The sequence below is a fragment of the Erithacus rubecula genome (genome assembly GCF_903797595.1).
Source record: "Erithacus rubecula genome assembly, chromosome: 17".
Lineage (NCBI taxonomy): Eukaryota > Metazoa > Chordata > Aves > Passeriformes > Muscicapidae > Erithacus > Erithacus rubecula.
The window spans coordinates 8,353,807-8,379,727 of NC_136669.1; the positions used below are offsets into that span (position 1 = coordinate 8,353,807).

The window sequence follows — 25,921 nt, forward strand, 5'->3', positions numbered from 1 at the left end:
TAACTAAAGACTACATTGGTGTGTGGGACCTCACTGCTCCCACAGCTGTCCAGCAAGTGCAGTGCTGCAGAGGGAGGACAAGATGACATGGCCTTAAACAGAGACACGGGAGGTTCAGATTAGATATTAGAAATTATTTTTTCCCATTTTTCAGGTGGTCAGGCTTTGGAAGAGGCTGTCCACGTAGGTGGTGAAGTCTCCATCCCTGGGAGGGTTTGAGAGGCATCTGATCTGGCACTGTGTGATGAAGTTTGGGGGCTTAGGGGTTACAGTGGCAGTGCGGGTGGAAGGCTGGATAGGATGGGACCATCCACTGCAACTCCTGGCTGTGCAGAGCACACCCCAACAATCCCACCCTGCGCATCCCTGGCAGCGCTGCCAAACGCTCCTGGAGCTCCGGCAGCCTCCAGGCGCCCATTCCCCGGGGAGCCCAGCACCCTCTGCGGGAGGGAACAACCTTTCCCTGAGATCCAACCCAAACCCCCTGACACAGCCGCAGGCGAAGCGATCATTCTGTGACTCTGTGATCCAGGCGGGATCCAGGTTCCCGTGCTCCCAGCCCCGCAGGAGCGGCCCGGGCCGGGGTCCTGCTCCCGCTCCCGGCCCCGCTCCCCCCGTGTCAGGGTCCCTGTCCCGGCCCCGCTCCCCCCGTGTCGGGGTCCCTGTCCCGGCCCCGCTCCCCCGTGTCGGGCTCCCTGTCCCTGTCCCGACCCCGCTCCCCCCGTGTCGGGATTCCTGTCCCGGCCCCGTTCCCCCGTGTCGGGCCCCCCGTCCCGGTCCCGGCCCCGCTCCCGCTCCCCCCGTACGGCGCCCCGGAAGCGCGGCCGGGGCGGGTTCGCTTCCTGCGCGCGGGGCGGGCGGGCGGCGGCGGCAGGAAATGGCGGCGGAGCTGCGGCTGCAGCTGCCGGGCCCTCCCGCTCCGCAGCGCCGGGCTCAGCCCGCCTAGAGCCGCCGGCCGCGCCGGGCCCGCGCCGCAGCCTCCGGGACGGACTCCGAGCACTTTACATACATGAGGTAGCGGGGCGGGCGGGCGGTGCCGGGCCGGGCCGGGCCGGGCCGGGCGGGGAAGGGAAGGGAAGGGCCGGGCGGCGGAGGAGCCCCCGGAGCCGCAGCGAGTGCGATCGGGCTCCCCGCGGCAGCGGCGCCGCCGGAGGGGCCGCCCGAGGGGCTGCAGCCCCCGCCCGGAGCGACGTGTCCCGTTCCTCCCGGCCGGGCCGGGCCGGGCCGGGCCGGGCCCTCCCCAGCTCGGAGTTCGCTCCTGCGGGGCCGGCAGCGCCCAGGGCCGGCGGTGCGGCACGGAGCGTCCCGGGGCTGCGCTCGAACCGCGCTCGCGGGCTGAAGTGATGCAGCAGAATTGTTTCCCTTAAAGTCCTTGAGGCGCTGAAGTGCAAAGAGGGCACGCGGGGATGGGTGTGGGGCGCAGGCAGCGCACAGGGACGGGGCTGGGATGCGGATGGGACACGCGGGGTGGCAGCTGTGGGGTGCAGGGGTGGCGCTAGGGATGCAGGAATAGTACCGGGGTACAGGGATGCTGCTGGGTTAACAGGGATGCTGCTGGGGTACAAGGGTGGTTCTGGGGTGCAGGGACGGTGCTGGAGTGCAGGGATGCTGCTGGGATAACAGGGATGCTGCTGGGATACAGGTGCTGTTGGGGCACACAGGGTGGCAGCTGTGGGGTACAGGAATGCTGCTGGGGCACACAGAGCTGTTGTTGGGACACAGGGGGTGGCAGGTGCAGGTCCTGCCCGCTCCCCTTGCTGTCCCTGGGGACCCCTGCTGCCGGGTCCCTGGGTGATCCCGGTTCCCTGGGCGATGCTGATTCCCTGGACGATGCTGATTCCCTGGACGATCCCGGTCCCTGGGTGATCCCAAGTCCCTCTGGGCGATCCCGAGTCCCTCTGGGTGATCCCGAGTCCCTCTGGGCGATCCCGGTTCCCAGGGCGATGCTGGTTCCCAGGGCGATGCTGGGTCCCTGGGCGATCCCGGTTCCTGGGCGATCCCAGTCCTCTGGGTGATCCCGAGTCCCTCTGGGTGATCCCGAGTCCCTCTGGGTGATCCCGGTCCCCGGGTGATCCCGGTTCCCTGGGTGATCCCGGTTCCCCGAGTGATCCCGGGCGATCCCGGTTCCCCGGGCGATCCCGGTTCCCTGGGCAATCCCAGTTCCCTGGGCAATCCCTGCCCTCACCCTTTGCTCCTGACCAACCCCACCTGCAGCTCCCTGTGCATCCTGACCCGCACTGGTTTTATTTTCGTGCTGCATTGCTGTTGACATGGAAACCAATACCACTTTCTGTTCCAGAGAATTGGAAGCTAAAGCTACCAAAGAAGTCGAAAGAAAACTAAGCAGGTAAGAGACTCATTTAAATTCCCTCCCACAGTTTAGGTGGAAAGGTGGCCTAGGGCTAGGAATAGTTGTGGGCTTTATCGGGAGCTTTAATCTCTTGTTAATTGTAAGGATAAAAAAAACCTCTGAATTTGAAAACAGTCACTACTGCATGGAGAAATGTCTGCAAGTTCAGTTAATTCTGTAGACTAAACATCTTTTTAGCTGGTTTTTTTTTGTGTAAGAACTTCAGATGTTTAATACGGTTTCTTTAATAGGGGAGGATTTTGAAGAGAAAAATAACTTTTCTGCACTAAGTTGTAGAACTTAACAAAAACTGAAAAATGAATGACGGGTTTGGGAGTTTTTTATGCACTTCAGCCAAACATTGTTTGGAGGCAAGAGCTCAATAAACTCTGTGTTACCATCTAACTAGTAGCTCTGCCTCTTTTGCCATGAAGAGTTAGCTGGTGAATTTCCTGTTTATGTGTAGTTTTCAAAATGAGAATTTAACAGAATGGGCTCCAGAGTTAACTCCTTAACTCAGGACTTCAGAGTCACCTTGAACTAAGAATTCTGTGCCATAATGTGTATCACTTTTGTGTTTAATTGTGTTTAATTGTTTCTTCTGCACAGTTTGGTTTTGGTCAGATGACTTTTTCACAAGTATCTGCTCTGTTGGTTACGTTCATTGTTTTCAACTTCTGTCCCGCTTCCTTTTTGGGTTCTTTTTCAGTTAGACCTTTAGAGGCCTTTTGCTAGTGATCTGTTAAAGAGATTTCCACTGGGGCCATTTGAGATGTGCCCAAACCCTGAGTATAGCTGATAGAATCTCAGGTTTGGTACCCTGCTTTTTTCCTTCTTTCCTGTGCCCAAGCAGTCTCCAACTTCCAGGCTGAGCTATGACTGTACTGTGAAAACTGCTTTGCTTCCCCCTGCTCTCAGTGCGTGTCTTCCTTTTTTTTTTTTTTTTTTTTTTTTTTGGTAATACACTTAAGCATGAATGATTTTTCCCACATTGTTGTTGAAATACAGGGAATAATTGAGAACCTTTAAGATACCTTTGGCACTTTGCTGTTAACCCATCAGCATTCAGGGACTCGCTGCATTCGCCATACCAGAAGTGATTTCAGAACTGTGTTATTCAGAGTGACAGAGTGCTAAGTTCAGAGCAGTACTTGCCAGTCATAGTAAGTCAGGAGATCTTCACATTTTTATGACCTTAGCAGAGATCTTGTCATGCTGGCAGGCAGTGCCGAGAGTGAGAGGAAGTGAAAGAAAACTACAGAACTTCCGAAATTGAGTGAGTGCTTGGAGAGTAAATTCTGTAATGGAATGGGTCCCCAAGTCTCTCTGACACAGAGCAGTATGTTTTATTCATTTCAAAGCTTCAGAACTGGTTTGAAGTTCACATGAATGCCCCAGCTGGTTTATGTTTAGCCAGGGAGCTCTACTTGTGTGAGCACACAGCTGATAAAGCGTGGCATGCCTGCGCTGGATAGACCTGATTAATTGTTCTACTGGGGTAGAGCTCAGCAGATAGCCCTCGTTCTTCCTCCAGTGCCATTATTTACAGTCTTATTAAATTTGCAGTGACCTAGTCGAACTGTAAAAGAGCAAATATCCTTTCCTGGGAAGGTACATAGACCTGTGCTAGAGTTTATGTTAATCTCAGATTTCACAGTGTGAATGTAGACTGTGAACTCCACGGGACGTTGGCTTTGCTTTGTGTGTGTTCTGAAGTCACTTCTGGAGTTTATGCTTGTAAATTAATGGGTAGCAAATACACTTTGTAATCTTACTGGGAATATTGGCCTAGACTGTGGGTTTGTGATAGGATAAGTATTACAGCTTTCAGTGCAGCTTGCTTATCCAGTTGGAGTGATTCCTGTTTTACACTCAGGATTAGCATTTGGCTTGTCTGGCCTTTTGGAAAAGAATCCTCATTTGGTCTGTGTTCTCTCTAAAATTCACACATGCCTGATGCTGTGCAAATATTCCTGGTCTCAAAAATAAGCTTAGTGCATGACTTGCAAGAGTGATTCAGATAAATCCATTGCACACTCTGTTGTGGCATCATGTTGCAAATTAAATGTCATCTGATCAGCCACAGCAAGAGCTGTCTGCTGTTAACTGGGGAAATCTAAGAGTTAAATTTGGTTAAAATCAGGGCTGCTAAAAATCACCATTTAGTTCTTCTGATTTAAGCAATAACTTTTCAATTCTGTTTGGTAAACAGGGCTTTCCTGCCTCATTTATGTGGAACTGAGAGAAGGTAAATATCTGAAACATGTTGACAATCATTTTCCCAACCCCAGGGGTTTGACATTTGCTTCACAAGCATGCAAACCTTAGGGAAGAGTCTCCATTGCTTCCATTCACCTGTAATTCTGCCCACCTTGGTTGCAGACTGGCCATGTTTTGGGAGAGCAAACTTCTCACCTCTAGATTTCATCCATATATTCTGTAAAGTTACTACTGTACAATTGATTTTTACACTCTCATGTAATGATAACCACCATAATAATAACCACCATATTTCTCTGATCTTTTCTTATCTGCTGCAGGGAAAACATAGAGCTGGCCCAGTGATAGACATATAAAACCAGTGAGAAATATAGTTGTTTCTGTTGATGTGTAAGCATTTGATTTTCTGTTGGGTTTCTGGGGGTGGGTCTTTTTCCTGATAAACTTCTTACGGAGAGATACCTGCTGTGAAACAGGAAGAGTTTATTGCAGACTAAACATTCTGTACATGCTTTCAAGACCTTTACAGATACTTGGGTAAAATGACACATCCCTTTCTCCTCCACAGACCCCTTTTGAGGCTGTGGGGGATTGCCAGGTGGTCCCCACGAGGTCCCTTTGGTGTTTGGGTCTGGCAGCAGCCCCTGTGCAGCAGTGACTGCAGCAGCCTGGAGCAGGGCACAGTCAATGCTGGGCTCGAGCAGTTGATTATGGAGGAGCAGTTTAATCTGCTTTCCTTGGTTCCTCATTTGTTACAGGAAGATAGGGATTGTTTATGGCTGCTGCTGGAGCCTTGTGTAGTTGGATGATAAACTTCTTGGGAAAGAGATCTGTCTTTTGTCTGCTTATGTAGCAACAAACATCTTGGATGAAACTCGAGGGCAAAACTAATACAAATATTCCAGAATTGTGGCCCATTTTTTGTCCTTGTATTTGGGAGCATCGTTGTGATGAGCCAGCTTCTGTGTTAGGGAAATGGGAAAGCTGAGTGGAATCCAGGTAATTGGTAGTGGCAGACACGGTAGGTAGAATTCAGTCACTTCACTTTTAGGGTGGTAATTTAAAGACTGAGATATTTAAAAACAAAAGAGAAAGTAGCTGATACGCATTTACTAATTTATTATTCATTAAGTATTTTTTTTTCCAGTTTTTAGCTTGGCAGCACCTCTCCTCTGTTAATAGCTGGAAAGAACACACACACACACACACGTCTGGAAATGAGTGGGTTTGTTTTGTTCTCACTGCCTGAGGCTCTCAGTGCTCCCAGGAACACGCTGGGTGGGTTCAGGTGCCAGAGCATTTCCATCTGAAGCACTGGCAGCGTTTGTTGGGATTATTTTGTTAACTTAACTTCAAAGTACTGGTGTCTGTTCCATAAGCTTCAAGTGCTCCTTTGGTGTAGCGTGCTGATTTGTGGATGGGATTGATAAAGGAATTGTAGGATCTCATTTTAATCAAAATATACATTTTTATAATTGATTTTTGTAGAATGCTGGGGAGTAGGAAAGCTAGTTGTTTTTTACAGAGTCTGAGAAATCACTTTCATTGACAATTTTATGTAATTGTGTAATTTCAAAAAATTGAAAGATGAGGGAACTTGTAGGTCAGAATACAGAAGATTTATCAGTCTCAGCAACATTTGAAAGTCTGTGTGGAAGATCAGCTGTAGGTTGAACACGTGGTGCTGTCTTTGCAGAATTGTTAAAGATCTTTCAATCCCTGATACTTACCTGTAGCTACCTGGCAGTGTTCCACCTGTAGCACTGCAAGTTAATTTATAACTAGAAGAAGAGCAAATGGTAGAAAGGATTGATTTATTTATTAATTTAAAAAAAATTAATATGTTCATCACTGGAAATTTTATATTGGTTTCAGAAGCTGCTGTGTATAATCACTTCTAATTCTTAATTGTGTGTTTGCTCCATACCTCTGTTCATCCCTCCAGCCATGGGGACTCACACTTCTTGTAACCATCATTTCCTTGGTGTGGTGATAGAATTTTGATTTTATTGTGGCAAAACTTGTTGCCTTTTGATATATTGTAACAGCAGAGATAGCAAAGCTACACAAATCCTAATTACTGCATCCTCAGCCTGTCTGCCAGGGGAAATATTAGTGAACTTGATTTTGCTCTTCTGCAGCATAAGAATAAATGCTATGTATGTCTATTTCAGCCCAGGTATTTTTACAATGCTAAGCTGGAGCTTTAGAAATTAAAGATTAATAGTATCTTTTTTTCAAGAAGTACAGTAATAAGTGAAGCATGTTTTGATACAAATATTATCTGAAATGTTTGCAGTTTGAGCATGACAGCTTTTTCCACTTCAGAAGCCAAATAACAAATCAAGCCATACAAAAAACAAAATACCTTGTACTGTCTTGATAACCTGTCTTAGAAGACTAAAAAGTTGGTTTTGTTTGTTTTGTTTTTTTAAATAGCTTAATTGAGGAAAGCATTTTAGTAGTTTGTTGGGGTTTTTTTCCCCCCTGTATACGAAGAATTGGAACAAAATTTACTGTTAAATAAATAATGGTAAATATTTATCTGACCCTCGGTCTGCTTAAATTTATGCAGATAACAGCAGCTTCTCCTTGCCCGTCTTCAGAGCCATCAAATGTGCAGTCTCTCCTGAGATCAAGATCCATTTTCATTTTGCCTCACTTGAAAATAAAGCACCTTTCAAGTTAAGCTGTTGAAACCAGGGGCCTTTGTTCTGTCTCCAATGTAGATTTCCTATTGCCGGGGTGTTTTATTTTCACTTGATCTAAATTGAAAAATACAGTTTGCATTTCTGCTAAGGCCATTTAACCTTGAGCAAGCTAATCCTGTTTCACAGGAGAAGGACATTGCCTGTGCTGTGTTTTGGGGAAAGTTGGATGTGTGATAGGGGAAATCACAGAGACCTGTTTATTATTCACGTTATCAATCGGAATGCTCGCTCCCTGCTTTTCCCAGGCAGCTGACAGGCTGTGTGCTGCTGCAAACACTCTGGCCACACAAGCTCCATGGATTAGGTCTCCCAGGTGTAGGGGAAAGGCCAGCACAGGAGCTTGTTCATTTTCTGGCTCTGTGCTGTTACCACGAGGCCGGATTGCTGCCGTGGTTGCTGTGCTGTAAAGGAGCCTGGAGCTGCTGCTGGTGCTCTCAGTCCCAGGTAATAAATGGGAAATGCCACCTTCCACTCCTGTTCCTCAAGCAGCAGCAGGAATGGAGCTTGTTTGCTCTGGAGGTTGGAATCAGAGGCATCAATCCCATCATTTGCTGTCTGGTGAGAGCTGTGGTTTTGTGTGTTGGGAAGAATAAAGGAGACTCGTGCTTCCAGCTGTCAGAAATGGAAATTCAGGTGTTCTGCTTGAGACTCTGATGACTTAAGAGGCAAATGTGAATTTTTGTGTCAGGTTTAAGTGTGTTTATGAGGATGGTGATCAGGCCTGTCTTACTTGAAGGGTTAAATTTTCAGGGACAGGAAGGGTTTTGCTACTGCTGCTTGGTTGTGCCAGTTGGGTTAGTTTTGCTCTGATATTTGATGTTATAGTGGTAATTAATACTCTTGAAAACTTGTAATGAACTATAGGTGGATGGTTTTTATCCAGGGAACGCCTAGAGTTCTGATCCTAATCGTAGAGAGATTTTGTGTCTCCTCAGCCTGCTTTGTAACCTAAAATCTGTTTTTCTTAAAAAGATAAAAATTGGATGAACACAGTGTCAGAATTCAGGAGTTCTGTTGTTCCTGTGTGACTAAAACCCACTGATGCTTAGGTAGAATATTCCAGAGATATTGGTATGTTAGTTGTTAGCATCTGTATTCCTAAAATGAAATGTAATTGTGTTGATTTAACTGTAGCAGGATTGATGAGGTTTTTTTTTTGGTTCGTGTGAAAATACTACTTTGCATTCCGCTTGCTCTTCAACGTGCTACAGCTTTCTTCTGAAAGCAGAATGATTTTTCAGTTAATGCAGTTTTGGCATGTGACAGACTGAAATTTGTTATACAAAGCAAGTGCTGGTGGCTGTCTTAGCTGCTAGAACTCTGCTCAGGCTATTACAGATTTTGTAACTCAGGTGTAGCCCCAGCAGGCAGAGGTGAGGCCCAAGCCAGGACTGAGTTCCCAAGGAGCAAAACAGGGTTCTGCTCTGAATGCAAGGAGCTGTGCATGAGCTGGGTACTGTGGAAGGAGCTGGCATCTCTAGGGGCTGTTTCCTCCATACTGATTCCAGACCTGGTATTGTTCTCCAGTTCAAATTGCCTATTCAAATTTGGACTGCCCCAAATTAACCTAAACTGAGGGTCAGGATCACCAACATCACTGTGGTTCCAAATGCTCAGGGTGTGACAGCAAGGGGCAGAACTGACTGAAGTGTCACCTTTGTAGTGCACGGATGTCACTGCAGGTTAATCATTGCCTCAGATTTGCACAGGAACGAGGGAATGCTCTCAATGAAACTGGCCAGCTGGAATTGTTTCTCTGGTTAGGTATCTGACCTCTTAGTTGTCCATGAAATAATTTTTTGAGATCTAATTGTAAATGCAAGATTGCTTTTGCAGTGAAACCGTCCTGGGTGGATCTTGCAGGCAGCTGATGAAGCTGTGATAAAATGCAAAATAGTCACTTTGTGTTTGATGGGTTGTGATTCCTCTGCCTGAGCGCAGGGGGGGGGTCTCAGAAATAACACTTTTGGGTAATCACTTTGCATACCTTAGCACGTCATAAGGCATTCTTTCTTAAAAGAAGTAACTAATGCTTGCTTTCTGTTATTAGAAAATCTTAAAAGCCAGAATTTGGTCAGTGGAGGCTGATGCCTGCACTCACTTTGAAAGGGACTTGAGCTGAATTAAAAGTAGAATTAACTGGTTGTTCATATATCTAAAAAAGTAATGAAAGTTGTAGTACCTAGTAGACTATCTTGTGGTTTAGTACATTCAATTTACATTGCTTCTGAGAGACACCAACCTATCTTATTTAAAACTGGAGGTTTATGGATGGTTTGGGGTTCAAAAGGAGCCAGCTCAGTGTTTCCAGGCAGATGCAAGCCATGTAGTCACTGGCCCATATTGACATTGTCAGTTCTTTTTCTCCAAAACACTTTGTAAGTCTGTTTATAAGCAGGATAAGCTGTTCCTGCTCAGCCTGGGTTTGAGCAGAAATGCTGCGTATCGAGTGTCGTTAATTAACATGCCAAGTTTTGGTTTCACTTTTGATGAGTTACGGTTTTGTTTCTGGCTTGGGGAGCTCTGAGATGGCCCTGCTGGTGCCAGCTGTGGCTGCCCCTGCCCACTCTGGGCTGTTTCCTGGCAGGGGTGGTTTGGGGCAGATGCACAGGGTGTGTGTGGCTTTGGCTGCGTGCAGGAACACTCCTGGCTGGGATGTGCCACAGCTCAGTCTCACCAGTTCAGGGAGAGATTAAATAACATCTGAATTTGCTGGCTTTTGAATCAGATTCAACTCTTAAGTCTTCATTGTAAGCTTTGGAAGAAAGAACTCCTTACATGTAGCTTGACACCACATCTGCACTTGAAGGTCCTGTCACTGGTGGTTTGCACTGACAGTGACGGTCCCTGTAGAAATAGGATCCAATTAGAAGCAAAATTCCCCAGTTCCTTTTGTGTCACTGTGAAATAATTGTTCTAAAATGAATCTAAGTGTGTACAGATTGTATTTTGGAGAGTTAATTACAAACTGTGTGGTTCAGGGATTTAGTGCAAGAAGAGGAAGAACAGTTGATGGAAGAAAGGAAAAAGAGAAAAGAAGACAAAAAGAAGAAGGAAGCTGCTCAAAAAAAGGTATGTGGAGCACTGAGCTTGGAGGTGACTTGTTTCATCACTAGTAAAAACAACTGTTTTCTTATTAATTTAATGTTTTAAATTTAAATGTATTGTCAGTTATTTAGAAGTAACTGGCATATTGAAATTTGTAACTGGCTCAGTGTAGTTTCTTACAAAGTTAGATTTTCTTCTGGACTGACCCTTTTCCTGATCATCAATTGAGGCAGTCTCAGGTTTGAAGCACCTCAGTGTTAGTGTGTTTACTGGTAGAATGGAAGTACCATTTTAAGGCAGTGGGTTTCTGCTGCATCTTTATTTTAATATATATTCTTATTCTTCAGTATGGAAACATGCCATGAAAGGATTTCTTGTAGGGAATAAAAATTTTAATTAAAAAGAAAATATTGACAAAGATGTTTAGGGATGGAAACGTCACAGACACGCTTGTAAATACTTCAGAATCCCTGTTTGCTGACAAGATCCTCATCATGGCCATTGATTCTAAATATTGACCCTGAGCTTGAGGGGAGCTGTAAATGCAGTTTTTAAAGATGTCCATTTAGGTAGGAGCAGAGTGAACCTGCTCAGCAGTTCTCTGTGATTCCACTGATGCTGGGTGTGCCCAGGAACAGACTGGTTTGTTTTACAGCCACAGTTTTGCCAGCAAAGCCTCCCAAGCCCTGAGCTGAGCCCAGACCCTGATGGAGCCTGGTTGAGCCCAGCCTAAAGAGGTTCATTGTGTTCTCTTGGGCACCAGAAAGCAGCCAGGAGCTGTGACTGTGCCACCCTCTCCAGCATCTCTTCAAGTGCTGCAGGTCATCAGAAACAGCAAAAAACAATTTTGAGAAGTTCTGAGTTGTCCTCCCATCCATGGGCCGAGTGCCAGGCTGGTGAGGTCACAGCTGGGCGGGGGCAGAGCACAAACTCAGCAGAGGAGGCTCTGAGCAGGCACAGGCACAGGCACAGCAAGAAGCACCAGGTACCTGGGCTGAGAAGGACAAACCAGTGGTGGGGTTGGTGCTTTGGGTGTTTCAGTAACTGGGCTGAAGGGAGGAGTGGAGGGACAGCAGCAATCACAGAGGTGACACTGGGGCTGTGGAAGGTTCGTGTGTGCCCCATCCTGGTGCTGAGCAGCATTCTGGGTGCATCCACTGCCCTTTTTGTGCACTGTGAATTCATGAACACTTGGCTCAGCCAGGTGCTGGAACACAGAACCCTGGGGTCCTGGGGGCACAGAACCACCCAAGGCTTCAAAGTAGATGTTTTGACCATATTTGTTGAACAAAAAGCATAGTGAGGAGTTGTGGTGGTGTGTAGTGGCCCCATGTGCAGCAGGGAGGTTGAGAGGACAGCAGTCCTGGAGCTCAGAGGAGGAGCTGGTGCTCTTGGGAGGCCCTTCCTGAGCAGACTCTCTGTGGGTACACTTCAAACCACACCACTGAGGTGCATTTCCATACAAGAAATGTTTCTCTCACATTTTGTCCTGCGATAAACTTTTATTCAGATAGATGTCTCATCTTGGCCATGTCACATGTGTAACCCATTGAGTCTTGCAAATGAAAGACTTGAAGCTTTGGCGTTTGCTCTCTTATTCTTTCCCATTTCCAGGTCACTCCCCCTTCCCTGCCCTGTTCTGCAATAAAAGTGGTGGCAGGTCTTTGCTTCCAGGCACAGTTTTTAACTCACTTTAAACATCTTAATTTGCAAGTTTAATTCGGTCTGTTTCATGTAGTTATCTTTCAAATTAATTTTGTCTTCTATAACATTTAAACAGCTTTTTAAACATAAGGAATAATAGGCCTGGGTTGGTTTGAGAGAGGCTTCTGAAGTAGATAATTAAATAACTTGAAACCATTTAAAAAGAGGAAAGTCAAAAGCTAATGTTGCTTTATGAAGTGGCACGTGTACATGTGGTTTCTCTCTTATCTGCACAAATCACTGACACTTCTTTTTTCTTGTTCTAGGCCATTGAACAAAAAATCAAAGGTAAGTTACTTTACAGTTAGTTCTACTCTGTGTATTATTTCTGGGGTTTAAAATATATTGAATCAAATGTGTCACCTGAGTTCTCCTCCCAAAAGTGACAGATGAGACCCTTGAGATTTCAGCTGCACTTTTTCAAAGTGACCACAAAAGTCTAGAAGAGTAACAGCAAAGGGTTTATCCAGGGATTGGAGTTGCTGATCTTTCTCTTTTCTGTTCTTATTTACTTACAGAGCATAGACATAATACCTGAAGTTTCTTTCCTTGCTTGCTTTTTTCCTTTCCCTTCGGTGCTTTGATTGAAAAGTCCATCAACACTTCAGAATAACTGTGTATAGGATGGATCTGTTTGAAACTTAATTTCCAAATATTCTAAGTGCAGCTGGGATTGGGAGCATGTGATGGACAAGTAATTAATATGTTCAGTTTTAACTCCTGCATATGGAGGGCTCAGGCTGCAAAATGATCAGGATGCCAGTAGCCAAAAGCTGTAATTTCAGTACTCATGGCAGGTGGGAGTGCTGCTGTTTTCTGAGTGTTTGTGGGGTTTGTATGGGTCTCTATCCCAACCAGCTTCTAAAAAGGGGACAAAGATTCTTTTCACTTTCTCTTGAATTGTAGCTCCTCACCTGTTAGTTGGGAAGTGCACAGTGATTGCTGAAGTGATCATGTGGAGTGCTTGCTGAAACCCTCTTTTCTGGGAGCTGGTTTAATTTAGCACTTACTGGAGCAGTGGCAGACACTCCAGAAGCTTTGCAGCCCTGCTTAGCAGAGATGTGATTCCTGCTGGAAAAATCAAAAAGGCTTTGAAGACTGCTGGGGTTAGGAGGCAGGGGACTGGCAGAGGACACTGTGTGCTGGGGACCAGGCAAGGGAGCACAAGTGTCTGTTCCCAAGGGGTGTGACAGGAACATCCAGCTGGGATGTGCTGGCAGTGGGGCAGGCAGGTTGTCCTCACGGGCACTGCTCTGATGCTCAGTTCCCAGCTCTCAGGAGGGACAGTTAATGTGGCATCTCTAAGTGCAGTGTGTAAATGAGAAAAATACCTGGACTGAGGAGAACCAGTGGATTTTTAGTGTGTGAGGATGCTGTGGGGAGGAAGCGAGGGCAGCCTTGCTGCTGTGAGGGGGAAGTTCTGCTGCTGCTGCCTGGGAAGGCTGATGGGTTGGTTTTGTAAAAAAAAGGGATTTCTGGAGGCAGAGGGAGCTGGCAGAGCCCTGAGTGAGCTGCAGCAGGGTCTGCAGCATTCCTGGAGCCACTGGCAGCAATGGAAGCTGTGTGTGTCCCACCATCCCCTGAGCTGCACCAGGCTGATCCCACCCTGTGGCCACTGAAATCCACTGGCACTTCCAACTTGTCTTTGGGCACAGGACAGAATAATTAGTAAAATCACTGGAAGATTATTGTAATTAATAAATATTCTTCATTTGTTTTTTAGCATGCCCTTTTTCAAGCAGTGCATGTAATTGTGTTTGAATACAGGCTTAGGGTTGGTTTTCTTCTGTGCACTCCTGCCAGAAGGCTTCTAGGATAATAGACCAGATTTAAAGAATTATGAAAATGTCTGAGTTTATTCTGACGTGATAAAACATGTCTGAAAAGACAGTGATGATGGAAAATGATGGAATACTTTGCTGTATAATAAGGAGCACTTGGAGTGCCCATTTGACCAGTGTGCCTGGGCTGCACAAGCAAATGGCTAAAAATAGCATGAACCAGGAGGGCAGCAATTCTGCTTGGGAGGCTACCTGGTGGGAGTCTTCCCATGGAATGAAAATATCTTTCTTCTGAAGGACAGAATAATTTAATTTTTTTTTTTTCCTGCTTTGAGGCTTAACATTCACTGATGGAAGTGTTAAGTTCCAACTTAATTATGTTATTATTTAAAGGGTGTTTCATAAAGTTCAGCAGGAATTGAGAGTTGTCAGAGAAACATAAACTGGCAGTGCTGTGGAAGAAAAGACATCATGAGATGCAGATACACAACTTTTTGCTACAGTTTCTATAGGAACAAAATCCAAAGCTTATGTTGCACATGGCTCTTGCCTTGTTTCACCAGTTTTGCCTCCTTGTGTTCAGGATGCAAATTAATGTTTCATTAGTTTCCAAGTTTCCATCACGTTAATGTCTTAAATAATTTATTCTGTGCATGAGCTGAAGATAAAATACAAGAGTATAGGATCTCTAAATAATTCAGAATTATGTGCCTCTTTCAGAAAAGAAGCTGGTTAAGTGCTGGGGGTGGGAAGGGAGGGTATTTCTTGGTTTTAAGTGTAGATTGGACAGCTCCAAACTGTTGTTTTAGCTAAGGAAGAAATTGCTGTTGTACCAGCTGAAGCAGCTCCCAGTGTTCATGTAAAATGACAAGAATCTTCCAAGGAAGTTCAGGGAGCTGGGGGTTTTCCTGTTCAGAACTGGGAATGAAAGTAATGAAAAGGATGATAACAACAATGCTTCTGGTGCCAGCAGCATTTTAATACCATGGTACTGCAGTTGAAAATGCACGTGTGGCATTCCTGCGGATTTCAGGGATTCTGACCTGCCTGGTTTGACCCAGCTGGTTTTATTAAAGGAGGGAAGAGGAGGTTGGGTGAGTTAGAGGCGAGTCTATTAGTTCTATTAATCACTAAGTGGAAAGTTTATCTGTTTGTGCAGCAGCTGGCACATCATGTGCCTTCCCAGTGCTCTTGTACCAGGTATTCTAGGAAAAAATAAGTATAGTTTTATGAGCTCCTATTTGCTGAAAACACTGTAGAATCATGAGTTGTGGTGTTTCTTCTAGCATGGCAAAATACATCCTTTAGAGGCAGTGCTGTTAGACACAGACAAGTCAATCTATTTATCCTGAATTTCCTCCAGACCAGAGCTCTGCCCAGTGGCCCTGGGTAGAGCCTGATGAGCCCCACACTGCAGGAAAGGCTGAGCTGGGCTGTGCCTGGTGCTCCAGGGTGGGAGCTCATCCTTTGCACAAAATGGGATGTATGGATGTGAAGTAATGGATTGGAGGTGCCCAGAGCTGCTGCTGCCTCTGAAAGTTTGGGGGCTCAGGGAGCCGGAGCACACCCGGCTGTGGCTGCAGCCCAGAAAGTGCCACTTCCATTGCAGAACAGAGTAAACTGGATTGCCCACTGGAACGGAAAGTGCTCTAAAAATAGCTGGGTGTGGAATTGAAATCTTTGACTCATATTTCCCACCTTGGAAACTTCTTACGCTTGTTCTCCTCTGCGAAGCGGCCCGAGTGCCCCAACCCTGCTGGTTTCGCCGGGGTTTTCGCTGGCCTGGCTGTTCTTTTCCAGAGTGGAAGGGCTCTCCTGCTGCCTCCTCAGCCCTGGGGCGCCCGGCCGAGCGCGGGGGCCGCGCCGTCCCGCGGGCAGGGCGCGCTCACCTCCGTGCGGACCCGCAGGGGTTAAAGCCTTGGCAAACACACGCAGATATTTTCCAGAGCAGCTCTCCGAGCTCACAGCTGCGGCCATTTTTCCACCACGAAAATTCTAGCGCTACATCTTAGGTGTGTCAGCTCGGGAGGCAGCGTCGCTGAGCTCGGCGCTGAGCGCGGCGGCCCCGGGACATGCCGTGCGGGGAGAGCAGCGTTCCGGGGGGCAGCTGCCGCAGCCGGGAGCCTTTCCCTGCCAGCCTGCCGCTGCTCTTTGTGTGGGTCAGCAGAGGATTTGATCTCTCTGCGCCGGTTTTGTGCGAGGCAGAAACTGTTTTCCATCTGCATTAAAGTTACTCAAGCAGCTGCCATTTTTTTTGTTGGAGGGGGAGTGCGATTCCCTGGGCCCCTGCTCCAGGAGGAGTTGGCAGGCAGCTCCTGGAGCAGTAAAATGACACCATGCTTCTCCTCCATTTTCTAATGAAATCTGCAGAGTGGGAAAGCAACACAAGTTGGAAGCGTCTTTCTTTGGAATCTCTCTGTAAACTGTAACTCCACCATCCCCTGCTCTGAGGGTTTGCAGCAGGTTTGTTCTTTATGAAAATCTGTCCTTTTTAATGCTAGTTTCTGTAAACTTGCTGTTGCTAGTCAATTAATTGTGATAAACTGTAAGTCTGTTAATACTGTCTTTCTGCCTTAATACAATTAAAAACAAAATACTGGTCTGTAGAACAAACTTTTATTAACAACTAGTTTAGAGCAAGTTAAAATATTAAGGTAACAATTTGAGGGTGCTGGAATTCACAGTAGCCATATTGGAATATTAATATGTTATTTAGCCTGAGAAGTTGTGGAGCAGAAAATGTTGGACAGGGTGAATTTTATAGCTTGAAACTTATGCTGTGGTTCTGAGGGAAGCAAAGGCAGGGGAATTCTGTTGCACTTTGGGTAATTTTAGTTGAAAATTAGCATGTAATTGTGGGCTCTGCATGTTGTATAGCCTAGCCCTGAGACCTGGCAAACGTGTTATACAATTTGCTGATATCATAGTAGATAGAATTGCCATATTTGCTAAAGAAACAAATGCTTAGAATATATGTGAAATGTAATATTTCTTAGCTGTTAGAGAAGTGCTGTTGGTGCTGTGCCTTAGGGCTGGCTGGGCATTGAGTACCTTGTTTATTTGTTGTTCTCCTTGATAGTCAAAAGTGATTCGAGTTCCTGCAGGTCCCTTGGGGTCTGTTTTAACACACTTTGTCTTGAAGTGCTTTAATTAGGAAAGTAAAGTGTTAGGGCTGCCCTGGGCATGCTGCTGGCAGCTCTGGCTGGGTGTCCAGGGAATGTCAGTTGGAAATTATTTCACTTCACCCCCGAGGAGCAGTGCTGGGTGTTGTATTAAAGTCTCTTCAAAGTGAGGTGTGCTTGTATTTTCTGCTGAAGGTGGCAGTGGAAAGAACAAGAGCTGGGGTAGTGTGTGCCAGAGGCTGGAGGAGTGTGTGTGTCCCTCCCTGGTCCGTGGCCCCAGGGCTGCTCTGGTGGCTGCAGGAAGGGTTTCTGTGTGTCACTGTCACTGTGAGCTGTACAGGGTCATCCATGGAAGCAGCTGGGGCAGGAGGCACAGAAACAGCACCAAAAGTTATGGTTTGGGCACTGGTTACACAGCTTGTGGAGGGGGAGCAAATGTGTTTTAATTTCAGAGCTCATTACAGTACCTGGACCACAGAAAAGTGCAAAGTCCGTCTGCATTAAACTGTCAACAAATTCTCAGCAATTTGCTTAAATAGCACCTCTCCCCCCTTTCAGGGCTTAGTCACTCTCAGTTACATTATTTATAATGCAAGAAATTTTAGAAGCACCAAATTAGATAGATTTGTTTAATATTATTTCTTATTTCTAAAGTTCAGGTTTGAACCAGAAGTCAGAATCACAGCTTGTTGTCTCATTATGTGCATGTAGATATTTCACAAGGAATCAGTTGCCTTGCCTTAATATAGGGAAGAGCTTAAATTGAGGAAATCTGAAGTGGTGGTTGTGATCTCTATCAGCTTCCCAGTTTATCTAATAGCCTTTCAGTACCTTCTATTCCCTGTGCTCTCTACAATAAATTGTGTCCTGGCCCTTCCTCTCCTAAATTCTCCTCCAGTCAGCTGGGAACTGGGAGAGCTGGGTCCCTGCTGTGCCCTGGGAGGGGCAGCTGAACTTGGGTGTCCTCACCCTGAGGCTTCTCTCTGCTATTTGTCAAACAAGGAGATTTCCAGAGCTTTTCTTTCCTGCTTCCCTTAAGCAGCCTAAATGCAATATTGCATTAAACCACAATTCAAGTGCTGATTCTTCAATGACTTTCTATTCTAAAGGCTTCAATTTAGTGTTTTTCAGAATATGTAAAGTAGAAATAAACAGAAATTATATCATAAGTAGCACTGACAACATCCAAATTGATTCCTTAAACAAAAGCTCGAGTTTGTTTTTATTTTTTGTTGTATTCCCAGGACTCGGTTCCTGAAAGTGAATGATTAAATGGTCTTCAGACATATTTAAAAGATTTTAAAAGCCCCTGAAAACTACATTCTCAGTTGTGTAGTAGCATTATTCCTCATGCTGAGGAAGGTCATGGTTGAGTATTGAGGTATCTTGAGAAGTTGTGCAATAAATATTAAGACACTTTATGGATATCTCATCCAATAAATTTGAAAAGCACATGAACATATCAATACTGTGAGGGACACAGTCTTTGAGCAGGAACTCTGAGTGTCTTCCTGGTGCCCTGAGTGTGTCCCCTGTCCCTGGCCATGCTGCTGTGCTGTGTTCCCTGCCATGCTCTGACCTTCCCCTCGCCCTGCCAGGGCCGTGCTGTTAGGACTGAGATAATTTGGAGCTGCAGTTGCACATTTGGCATTTTCCCAGTGCCAGCACTGTCCTGCCAGGCTGTGTGCAGTGCTCCCTGTGCCAGGGCATCCGTGACTTTCCCTTTGGATGTTAAAGCAGGGAACACTTTGCAACATGTCCTGTAAGTCCTGTTTGCCCCTTGTTCTTTTTGGGCCAGGCCAGAGCACTTTTCTGTATGTAATACTTAAATGGGAAACTTAGTTTTTTAATACTTAAAAGATTAAATGTTGAACTAAACTGCACAATGCTGATTTGTCAGCAAAAGGCTGTAGAAAGCTGGTTAGTAGTATGCTATAACTGAGATAACTTGATTAAGAGTGATAGCAAGGCATATTCCTGCTTCCAGGTCTGTGCCATGAAAGTGTGTGATTGAGGGATAACAGCTTTTCCTCAGGGATGAGTTGCAGCTTGAATCAGAAGAAATGCTGCCATTACATCATGTATAAACACCTCTAATAATATTGACTTAGTCTTCAGTTTTTTTAAGTGGCTGTTCACATGAATAACTTTGTCCCACTTTCTCTTTCCTGGGGGTGGGGGTAGTGCCAGAACAAACCAAGACAAGTGTAAGCCAGCCCCAGCCTGTCACCTCCAACGGCACTTCCACAGGAACCAGCACTACTAATAATGCCAAGCGGGCCCCAGCCAGCAGCCAGCAGCAGCCCTTGCCTCGATACCCTCCTCGGGAAGTACCACCACGATTCCGACACCAGGAACAGAAACAGCTTCTGAAACGAGGGCAGCAGTTACCAGTGATAGCTGCAAACCTGGGATCCACCCCCAAAGTGGCAAACAGCCAGTCAGGAGGCAGCACTGGCACCAGTAACCAGCCCGTGGCCAACGGAGAAGTGCCCAACAGCAGCAAAAAACAGCCAGGTGAGGGAAGGTGCCTTGTTTTCATTAAATTCAGGTATCAGGGGAAAATTTCAGCTAACGTTATTTAAACTTCCACTGTGAGCTGCAGCATGAGGAGATCCCTTCCTGTGTCAGTGGATGGTGAATGTTGCAGGATGGTTTTGGTCTCTCTGGGCAGTTTCCAGGCTGAAGCTTCAGCCCTTGCCTCAGTTGTTGGCAGCAGACATGGCAGGGTTGGAGCAGGTGGGATTCCAGTGTCACCTCTGCTGTGCTGCACATTCCCAGTCTTTGTCCTCAGCATGGATCCAAGTGTGGTCATGGTACAAAGCACCTTTGTTGTCCAGTTTTCATAGACACATCCCAGAAAGAAGGGTCTGTGGGACTCACCCCTGAGATGGGCTGGTCCCACAGCCTGGGCACCAGGGGAAGGGGGAATTCTCACTCAGGTGAGACCCCACCTGCAGAGCTGCCCCAGCCCTGGGCCTCAGCACAGGGAGGACATGGAGCAGTTGGAGCAAGTCCAGAGGAGACACCAAGATGAGCAGAGGGATAGAACAGCTTTGCTGGGAGGAAAGGCTGGGGGAGTTGGGATTGTTCAGCCTGGAGAAGAGACCAGGGGTGACCTGGTTTTGACCTTCCAGTACCTGAGGGGAGCCAACGGGAAGGATGGAGAGAGACTATTTACAAGGAATGGAGTGACAGGACACGGGGAATGGCTCCTGCTGCCAGAGGGCAGGGCTGGATGGGATATTGAGCAGGAATTGTGCCCTGGGAGGGTGGAGAGACCCTGGCACAGGGTGCCCAGAGCAGCTGTGGCTGCCCCTGCACCCTTGGCAGTGTCCAAGGCCAGGCTGGACAGGGCTTGGAGCAGCCTGGGACAGTGGCAGGTGTCCCTGCCCAGGGCAGTGGAGCTGAGAGGTCTTCAGAGCCCTTCCCAGCACATTTCTTTATGTGATTCTGAACAGCACCTTGAGACTTTCATTTTTAACTTCATACCTGGAGATCCAGCCAGGGTTCAGCTTGTTCAGCATGTCAGGATTGTCTTCTGTCATCAGGACAGAGTTTTTCTATTTTTTCAGCTGAAGCTTGGTTGTCTTACAGAATGGATCCACTTCTACCTTTACTGCTATTTAAGTTCAGTCATATTTTGTTATTTTGGCATGTTATGCATTCCTTTAAACAGCCTTTGAAGTCAAGTGAACTTGCCTGTTACAGGTGTAGGATGTGCTGTTCAGTGACTGCACTAACATGCAGTTAAGTTAATTTTACAGGACATTAATGTAGGGTTTTTTTTTGTTTGGAAAAAAGTAACTTTCTGTGAGGGGTCTAGTTTTCAAAGGGGTTTGGTGCTAATGAATGCCAATGCTCAATACTTCCTTATTTTTAAACTTGTATTTATATTTTGATGTGCATGTAGCAGTGATGATATAACTTTTTCTCCACAAACAGTTTCTTCTGTGACTTTACTGAATTCCCAGTGTTTCTCAAAATTAGTTTCATGGACTATAAAGGATGTGACTCTCAGCCCCTTTAGCAAAAAAAAAGGAAAAAATAATTAAATTCTGAAAATAGCCTTGATATTTCAAGTTTCAGTTAAATTTTGAGCTGTTCTGATTACTGCATCTTGAACAAGCAGGATTTAAAATGAAACTACTGGAAGCAGTTTATCCATGAATCCTTGAGGAATGTTTCCCATATTACTTTCCAGTATTATTTCTGTAGCATACTGATAGAACTCTTTACCATTGCAATAGGCAATTTTTAATTAGTTTCTTTTCTTTGCTTTGCCTGTATGATGTTCCTGTCCATAGTGATGTTTAAAGTTACCTTTCATTAAGATGAAACTTTTCCTGCAGCATATATACTCTACTGGTCAAGTTGTGTAGCAAAGTGATTTAAATAAAAATTCACTCATAAACTATTTTAAGGAGTATTACTGCTTACACAGCCTAGTAAGTCTCCCAGTTGTATCCAGAGGATTTGTGCACTCTTCCCCCTTGTACTTCTTCCTTGAACACCAGCCCCAGTGTTGAATTAGCTGGATGTCCATTTGTGTAGTGCTTTTTCCCCAGGTTTGCTAAGTTTTCCTTGATTTTGTGCTGCTGTAGCTGGGCACTGCCAGCATGTCCCAGTGCTGTACTGGTGTGTGGGGCAGCTGTACTGGTGTGTGGGGCAGTCTGCCTCACTGGGCACTTCTGTGCTCTGAGGAGTACCCTGATTATTTGGGTGGTGTGTCTGCACCCCAGGCTGGAGCCAGTGAGGTTCAGGGACAGAAGGGTTGGCCAGATCACTTTGTCACCTTAGGAGAATGTCTGTGCTGCCTTAGCTCCTGTCAGGGCTCTGTTCCTGGTGTTCTGTGTGTCCCAGGACAGCTCAGAGCCTGGGGCTGGGCACTCAGGTCTCCTTTCTTGGTGCCCTGTGTGTGCCTGGAAGGTCTCTTTCCCTGGAATAACCAGGAATAGCTTGGTTTAGATGTGTTGTCATGTTCTTTCCTAAACATGGACAAGATATAGTGGAAAGGCAGATAATTTTTCTGTGCTGGATTTCTGTCCTGGTTTCAAGCTCTGGTCTGGTGGGTTGCTGGTGAGGTGCAGGATGCCCCCCCCAGCAGGGCCTGATGTCCTCTGACATTTTTGTGTGTGAAAGGAAATGCTGTTGGCATTTGCCTGTCTCAGTTTCGCTTGTTCTCCCACTTCCTCTTTCAACCTCCACCAGAAACCAGGTACTCTCCTTGTTACCTCTGGAATCAAAAACCCCATGGAATTTGACAGATCTGTAGGTGGCTTGCACAGACAGGATATCCATGGACACTGGGGTTAAATTGGGCATTGATCTGTATTTCAGGGATTAAAGAAAATCTGTGGTTGCAAGTGTTGAAGCCAGAATTGCTGGAATTGGGAATGGCTATGGGTTTGTGTGTAATTCCTGAAAGGATCTCTCCCCAGTTCCAGCTGTGGTTGGGATGGTTTGGCAGGTGCTTTGTACAAGCCAGGGAATGCAGGCAGATACTGCTGAATTTAAAAGTCTTCAATTGCCCTGGGCACATTAGGATTTTAAGTCGTTGGTGTTGGAGAATTTTTTTGTTATATCAGTGGTCTAAACCCCAGCTCTTCACTTGTGTATTTTGTGAACAGTTGTCTCCTGTTTGGAAAATCCACATGCTTTATCTAGAACTAAAGCTGAAGAAGGGATAGGCCTGTGGGCTGGGTTTTTCCTGCTGTTTTTAGGACATTTGGTATATTATTTTAGTAAAGACACATAAATTAAGCTCATGGCTTGTAATGCTTCTGAAACAGATCCAGGCCAGTGCCAAGATGGTTATTTTAAGAAATCTCCCTGAGTAGCTCTTTATCAGGACACTTTGATACCCAGTTTAGTTGTTGCCTTCACTGATGTGCCCCATGTGCAAGCTTCACACGAAAGGAAGGGCTGATCACTGCCCTGGTGTTTGCTCACCTCTGCTCTGGAACACCTTGGAATAACCAGGTGCTTGTTCCACAGTGAAATGATTTATATCATGAGCTCAAGTATTTCCAGTAGTAATTGCTTTCAACTGTGGCCAGAGCAGAACAGGAGAGCAGCACCAGGCTCCTGGCAGGGCTCCAGTTCAGATTCCTCCTGTCTGCCTTTATCCTGGTGCATCTCACAGCAGAGCCACCAAGTTGTGTCCCAGGCAGAGCCTTTGGGAGCAAAGGGTCCCTGCTGTCACCTGAGGGTGGTTCTGAGCTGTTGGAGCAGTCAGGGAAGAAGGGAGCAGTTGGGATTTGCAGTTAGTAGTGGTGAAGGTTGGATTTAATTGGGGAATGTTGCCTTCAGTAACAGTTATGGGCTCCAGCTGGAAAATTTGTGAGTTTGAAAGATGAGGTTTGGTTCTGTACAGTGCCTGTGTGGCACAGGGGAGGAGGAGGATGTGAAAGAGGGCAAATGATGGATTGTTGTGCATGTGCTTAGGTTAAATCAGCATTGGACCATACTTAGCTGTTGGTGTTTGCTCAGCCAGGCAGCAGAGTACTGACTTGGAGGTGAAGCAAATGTGCTGTTCAGAGAGGGGAGAAGAACTCGCTGAAGTTTCAGAGCTGACTGCTCAAATTCTTAGTCAGTACACTCCAAAATGAACTGGTTTTGGTTTCACTGACTATAAATTCTTCCTCTTTTTTGTGTAAATCAAACTTTTAAGGACATGTTAAATTGGTTCATTAAACACCAAATGTGTAACAAGTAGGTCATAATGGAAATGTCATAAAAGCAGCAGAACTGCTAATTCTCCCATCCCCAGGCCGAGTTTGTTGTCATGAGCCTGCTCCCTGTGTGGGGAATGTGATTGAGAGCAGACAGTGAGACTGAGCTGCCTCTGAGAGAAACCTGTCCTGAGGAAAGGGTCTGAGGACTGGGTTCACAGCAGTGAGTGCTTTGGGGACTGTTCTCTCATTTGCTGAAGTAACACTTCTGTGATTCTCTTGCTTTTTTTTTGTAGGCATGCCTCCCATTCGGGACTTGGTGAGCCACTCCCCTAACCAGTCAGGTTAGCTACTTCCATCTCACCTGCTTTTGCACTCCATGTTTGTGGTAGTTACTTGTTTCACACAATTTTGTCTGATTTTTAAATTATTATTTTTATTTTTATTCTTTGGCTTATGCTTTTCATTGGCATGGGTGTGTGAATGATTGCAGTATAGTTTCTCTGTGCCATTGCATACTAATTTGGTTTGACATTTTTAATTTTCTAATTAAGTCAGAATTCATATTATGAGTTTTTGTCACCTTAGCATTTAAATACTGGGGGTTTTTTTACATTTATGCTTCCATACTGACTTGCCTCTTTATGGTATTGATTAATCTGTGCAAGCTTGTGCTTCCTATCAGAGACGTGTCACACTATGGAGGAAATCATGTCTCGATTGTTTGCTAAGAGCCCAGGACTGTATTTACTAAAATGCATTTGTTCATGAGGCCCAAAGTGATTGGCAAGGTATGGTATTGACAGTCTGGGGGTGCCAGGTGTGCTGGAGCAGGAAAAGGAGGCAGAGGGTGCAAGATTCAGGTATTTCTTAATGTACACTTCTCAATCCTGTTTATTTTAGCACATGTGAAGACAAACTGCTTTTTTAAATATATACAGTTTTTTGCAAGTGTTCCCTGCAGTATAACTCATAGCTAGAAAGCATTAAATTAAAAATTACTGAAAGCAATCTTAGCAGATTTCAGAATTTTAAGAAACTTGAGTTTGTGTAAATGTGTTTTTTTCAAGGATTTAAGCAGCAAAAGTTCAGTTGCAACTTTAAATAGTTTTGGGAAGAAAAGCAAGAGTAGGCTGTTTTGGCTCCTTGTGCTGTGCACCAAGTGCAGTGTGTTGTCACGTGTCATTTTTCAGTTTCGAGGGTGTTTTGTGGTCTCTGCCAGATACAAAAAGTCAGAGCTAATATCTGCTTGCTCAGTGTTTGTGTCCTCAGTCTCTGAAGTTCATGAGCTGGGGAGGTTCAGGTAGGCATGTTCCAGAGCAGTGGCTCATACTAGACATCACTGACACATTTATGTCCAGGAGAAGGACTGTTGTCTAAGTAGTTTTGTGTGCAGTGGGAGCAATTCAGCTGAGTGGAAGTTAATCACTGCTGCTGGTGGTGGTGGATTGGCTCTGCACAAACTGCATCACAGCTAAATTAGGGTAACAGAATTTAATAAATACAAGCTTTCTTCATGTGTTCTGCTGCTGTGCAAGTTAAGAGTTTGTTTTACCATTCCCCACTGACTTGTAGTCCTAACCTGTATCTCTGTGCTGAATTCAGGCTGTTTGCCATCTGTGTGCCTTTGTGCTGCTTTTAAAAGGGATGCTGTGACTGGGATGATGTTTGTGTGATCAGGATCTTGCTCTGTGCATTGGTTCTCTCGCTCCCAGGAGTGCACACAGCTCTTTGATCAGTCCATTAGTACAGGTTAAATGGCCTTTTTTAAAATACCAGGGTGAGAATTGAAACCTTGAGGTTTGTTGGACAGTCCTCAGATGTGACAGTGTTCTTGTCCTGCCCCACAAATCAGCAGGTTCTGGGTTGTGCTTGGCTGAATGTCAGTTCTCCCAAGGATGGTGGTGCTGGCTCTCCAGGACTGTGGAGCTGCCAGACACTATCACAGCCCTCTGCCTGCCTGCCTGGGCTCTTTCCCACTCCTCCTGTTCCAAACTGCTGAGCCACCATCCTTGTTTCTCACCTTGATTCACTGGGTGAAGCTCAGCTGGGTGCCACGTGCTGAGGAGCAGTGGGTGATCCCTGCTCTGTGCTGCTCCAGCTCTGGGACTTGGACTCAATTCTGTTGCACTGTAGGATGAGGAATATTGGTATTGATTAAAAATTAATTAAAAATAGACTTGTGCATCAGTGCATTCTGAAAGCAGAACTTCAGATGGGTCTTGTGCTTTTTGTGCCAAGCTGTTGTTGTATAAAGGAAAATATCTTGGATAACTTGTACTGGAGACTCTCATACCATGTCTGTAACAGG

The 25,921-nt window shown here is 45.9% G+C and overlaps 2 protein-coding genes across 7 annotated transcripts in view; both read left to right on the forward strand.

The window, feature by feature from the left end:
- The first annotated feature begins 843 nt into the window (after positions 1 to 843).
- The window catches only part of TNRC6A (trinucleotide repeat containing adaptor 6A), a 40,808-nt gene continuing 15,730 nt past the window's right edge, over positions 844 to 25,921 (forward strand). For 2 of the 6 annotated variants that reach the window (XM_079320350.1, XM_079320351.1), the window contains exons 1-7: positions 844 to 1,014; positions 2,300 to 2,347; positions 4,563 to 4,598; positions 10,263 to 10,353; positions 12,300 to 12,321; positions 19,121 to 19,453; positions 23,907 to 23,954. In XM_079320350.1, coding sequence (XP_079176476.1) covers positions 1,010 to 1,014; positions 2,300 to 2,347; positions 4,563 to 4,598; positions 10,263 to 10,353; positions 12,300 to 12,321; positions 19,121 to 19,453; positions 23,907 to 23,954 — 583 coding nt within the window. In that variant the 5' untranslated portion in view covers positions 844 to 1,009. The remainder of the gene's footprint in view (positions 1,015 to 2,299; positions 2,348 to 4,562; positions 4,599 to 10,262; positions 10,354 to 12,299; positions 12,322 to 19,120; positions 19,454 to 23,906; positions 23,955 to 25,921) is intronic. The other 4 variants (XM_079320354.1, XM_079320355.1, XM_079320353.1 and 1 more) reach the window with 3 other exon arrangements.
- DCTN5 (dynactin subunit 5) overlaps positions 1,060 to 25,921 on the forward strand; it is a 66,826-nt gene continuing 41,964 nt past the window's right edge. The window contains exon 1 of the mRNA XM_079320366.1: positions 1,060 to 1,066. The gene's annotated coding sequence lies outside the window, so the exon portion shown is untranslated. The remainder of the gene's footprint in view (positions 1,067 to 25,921) is intronic.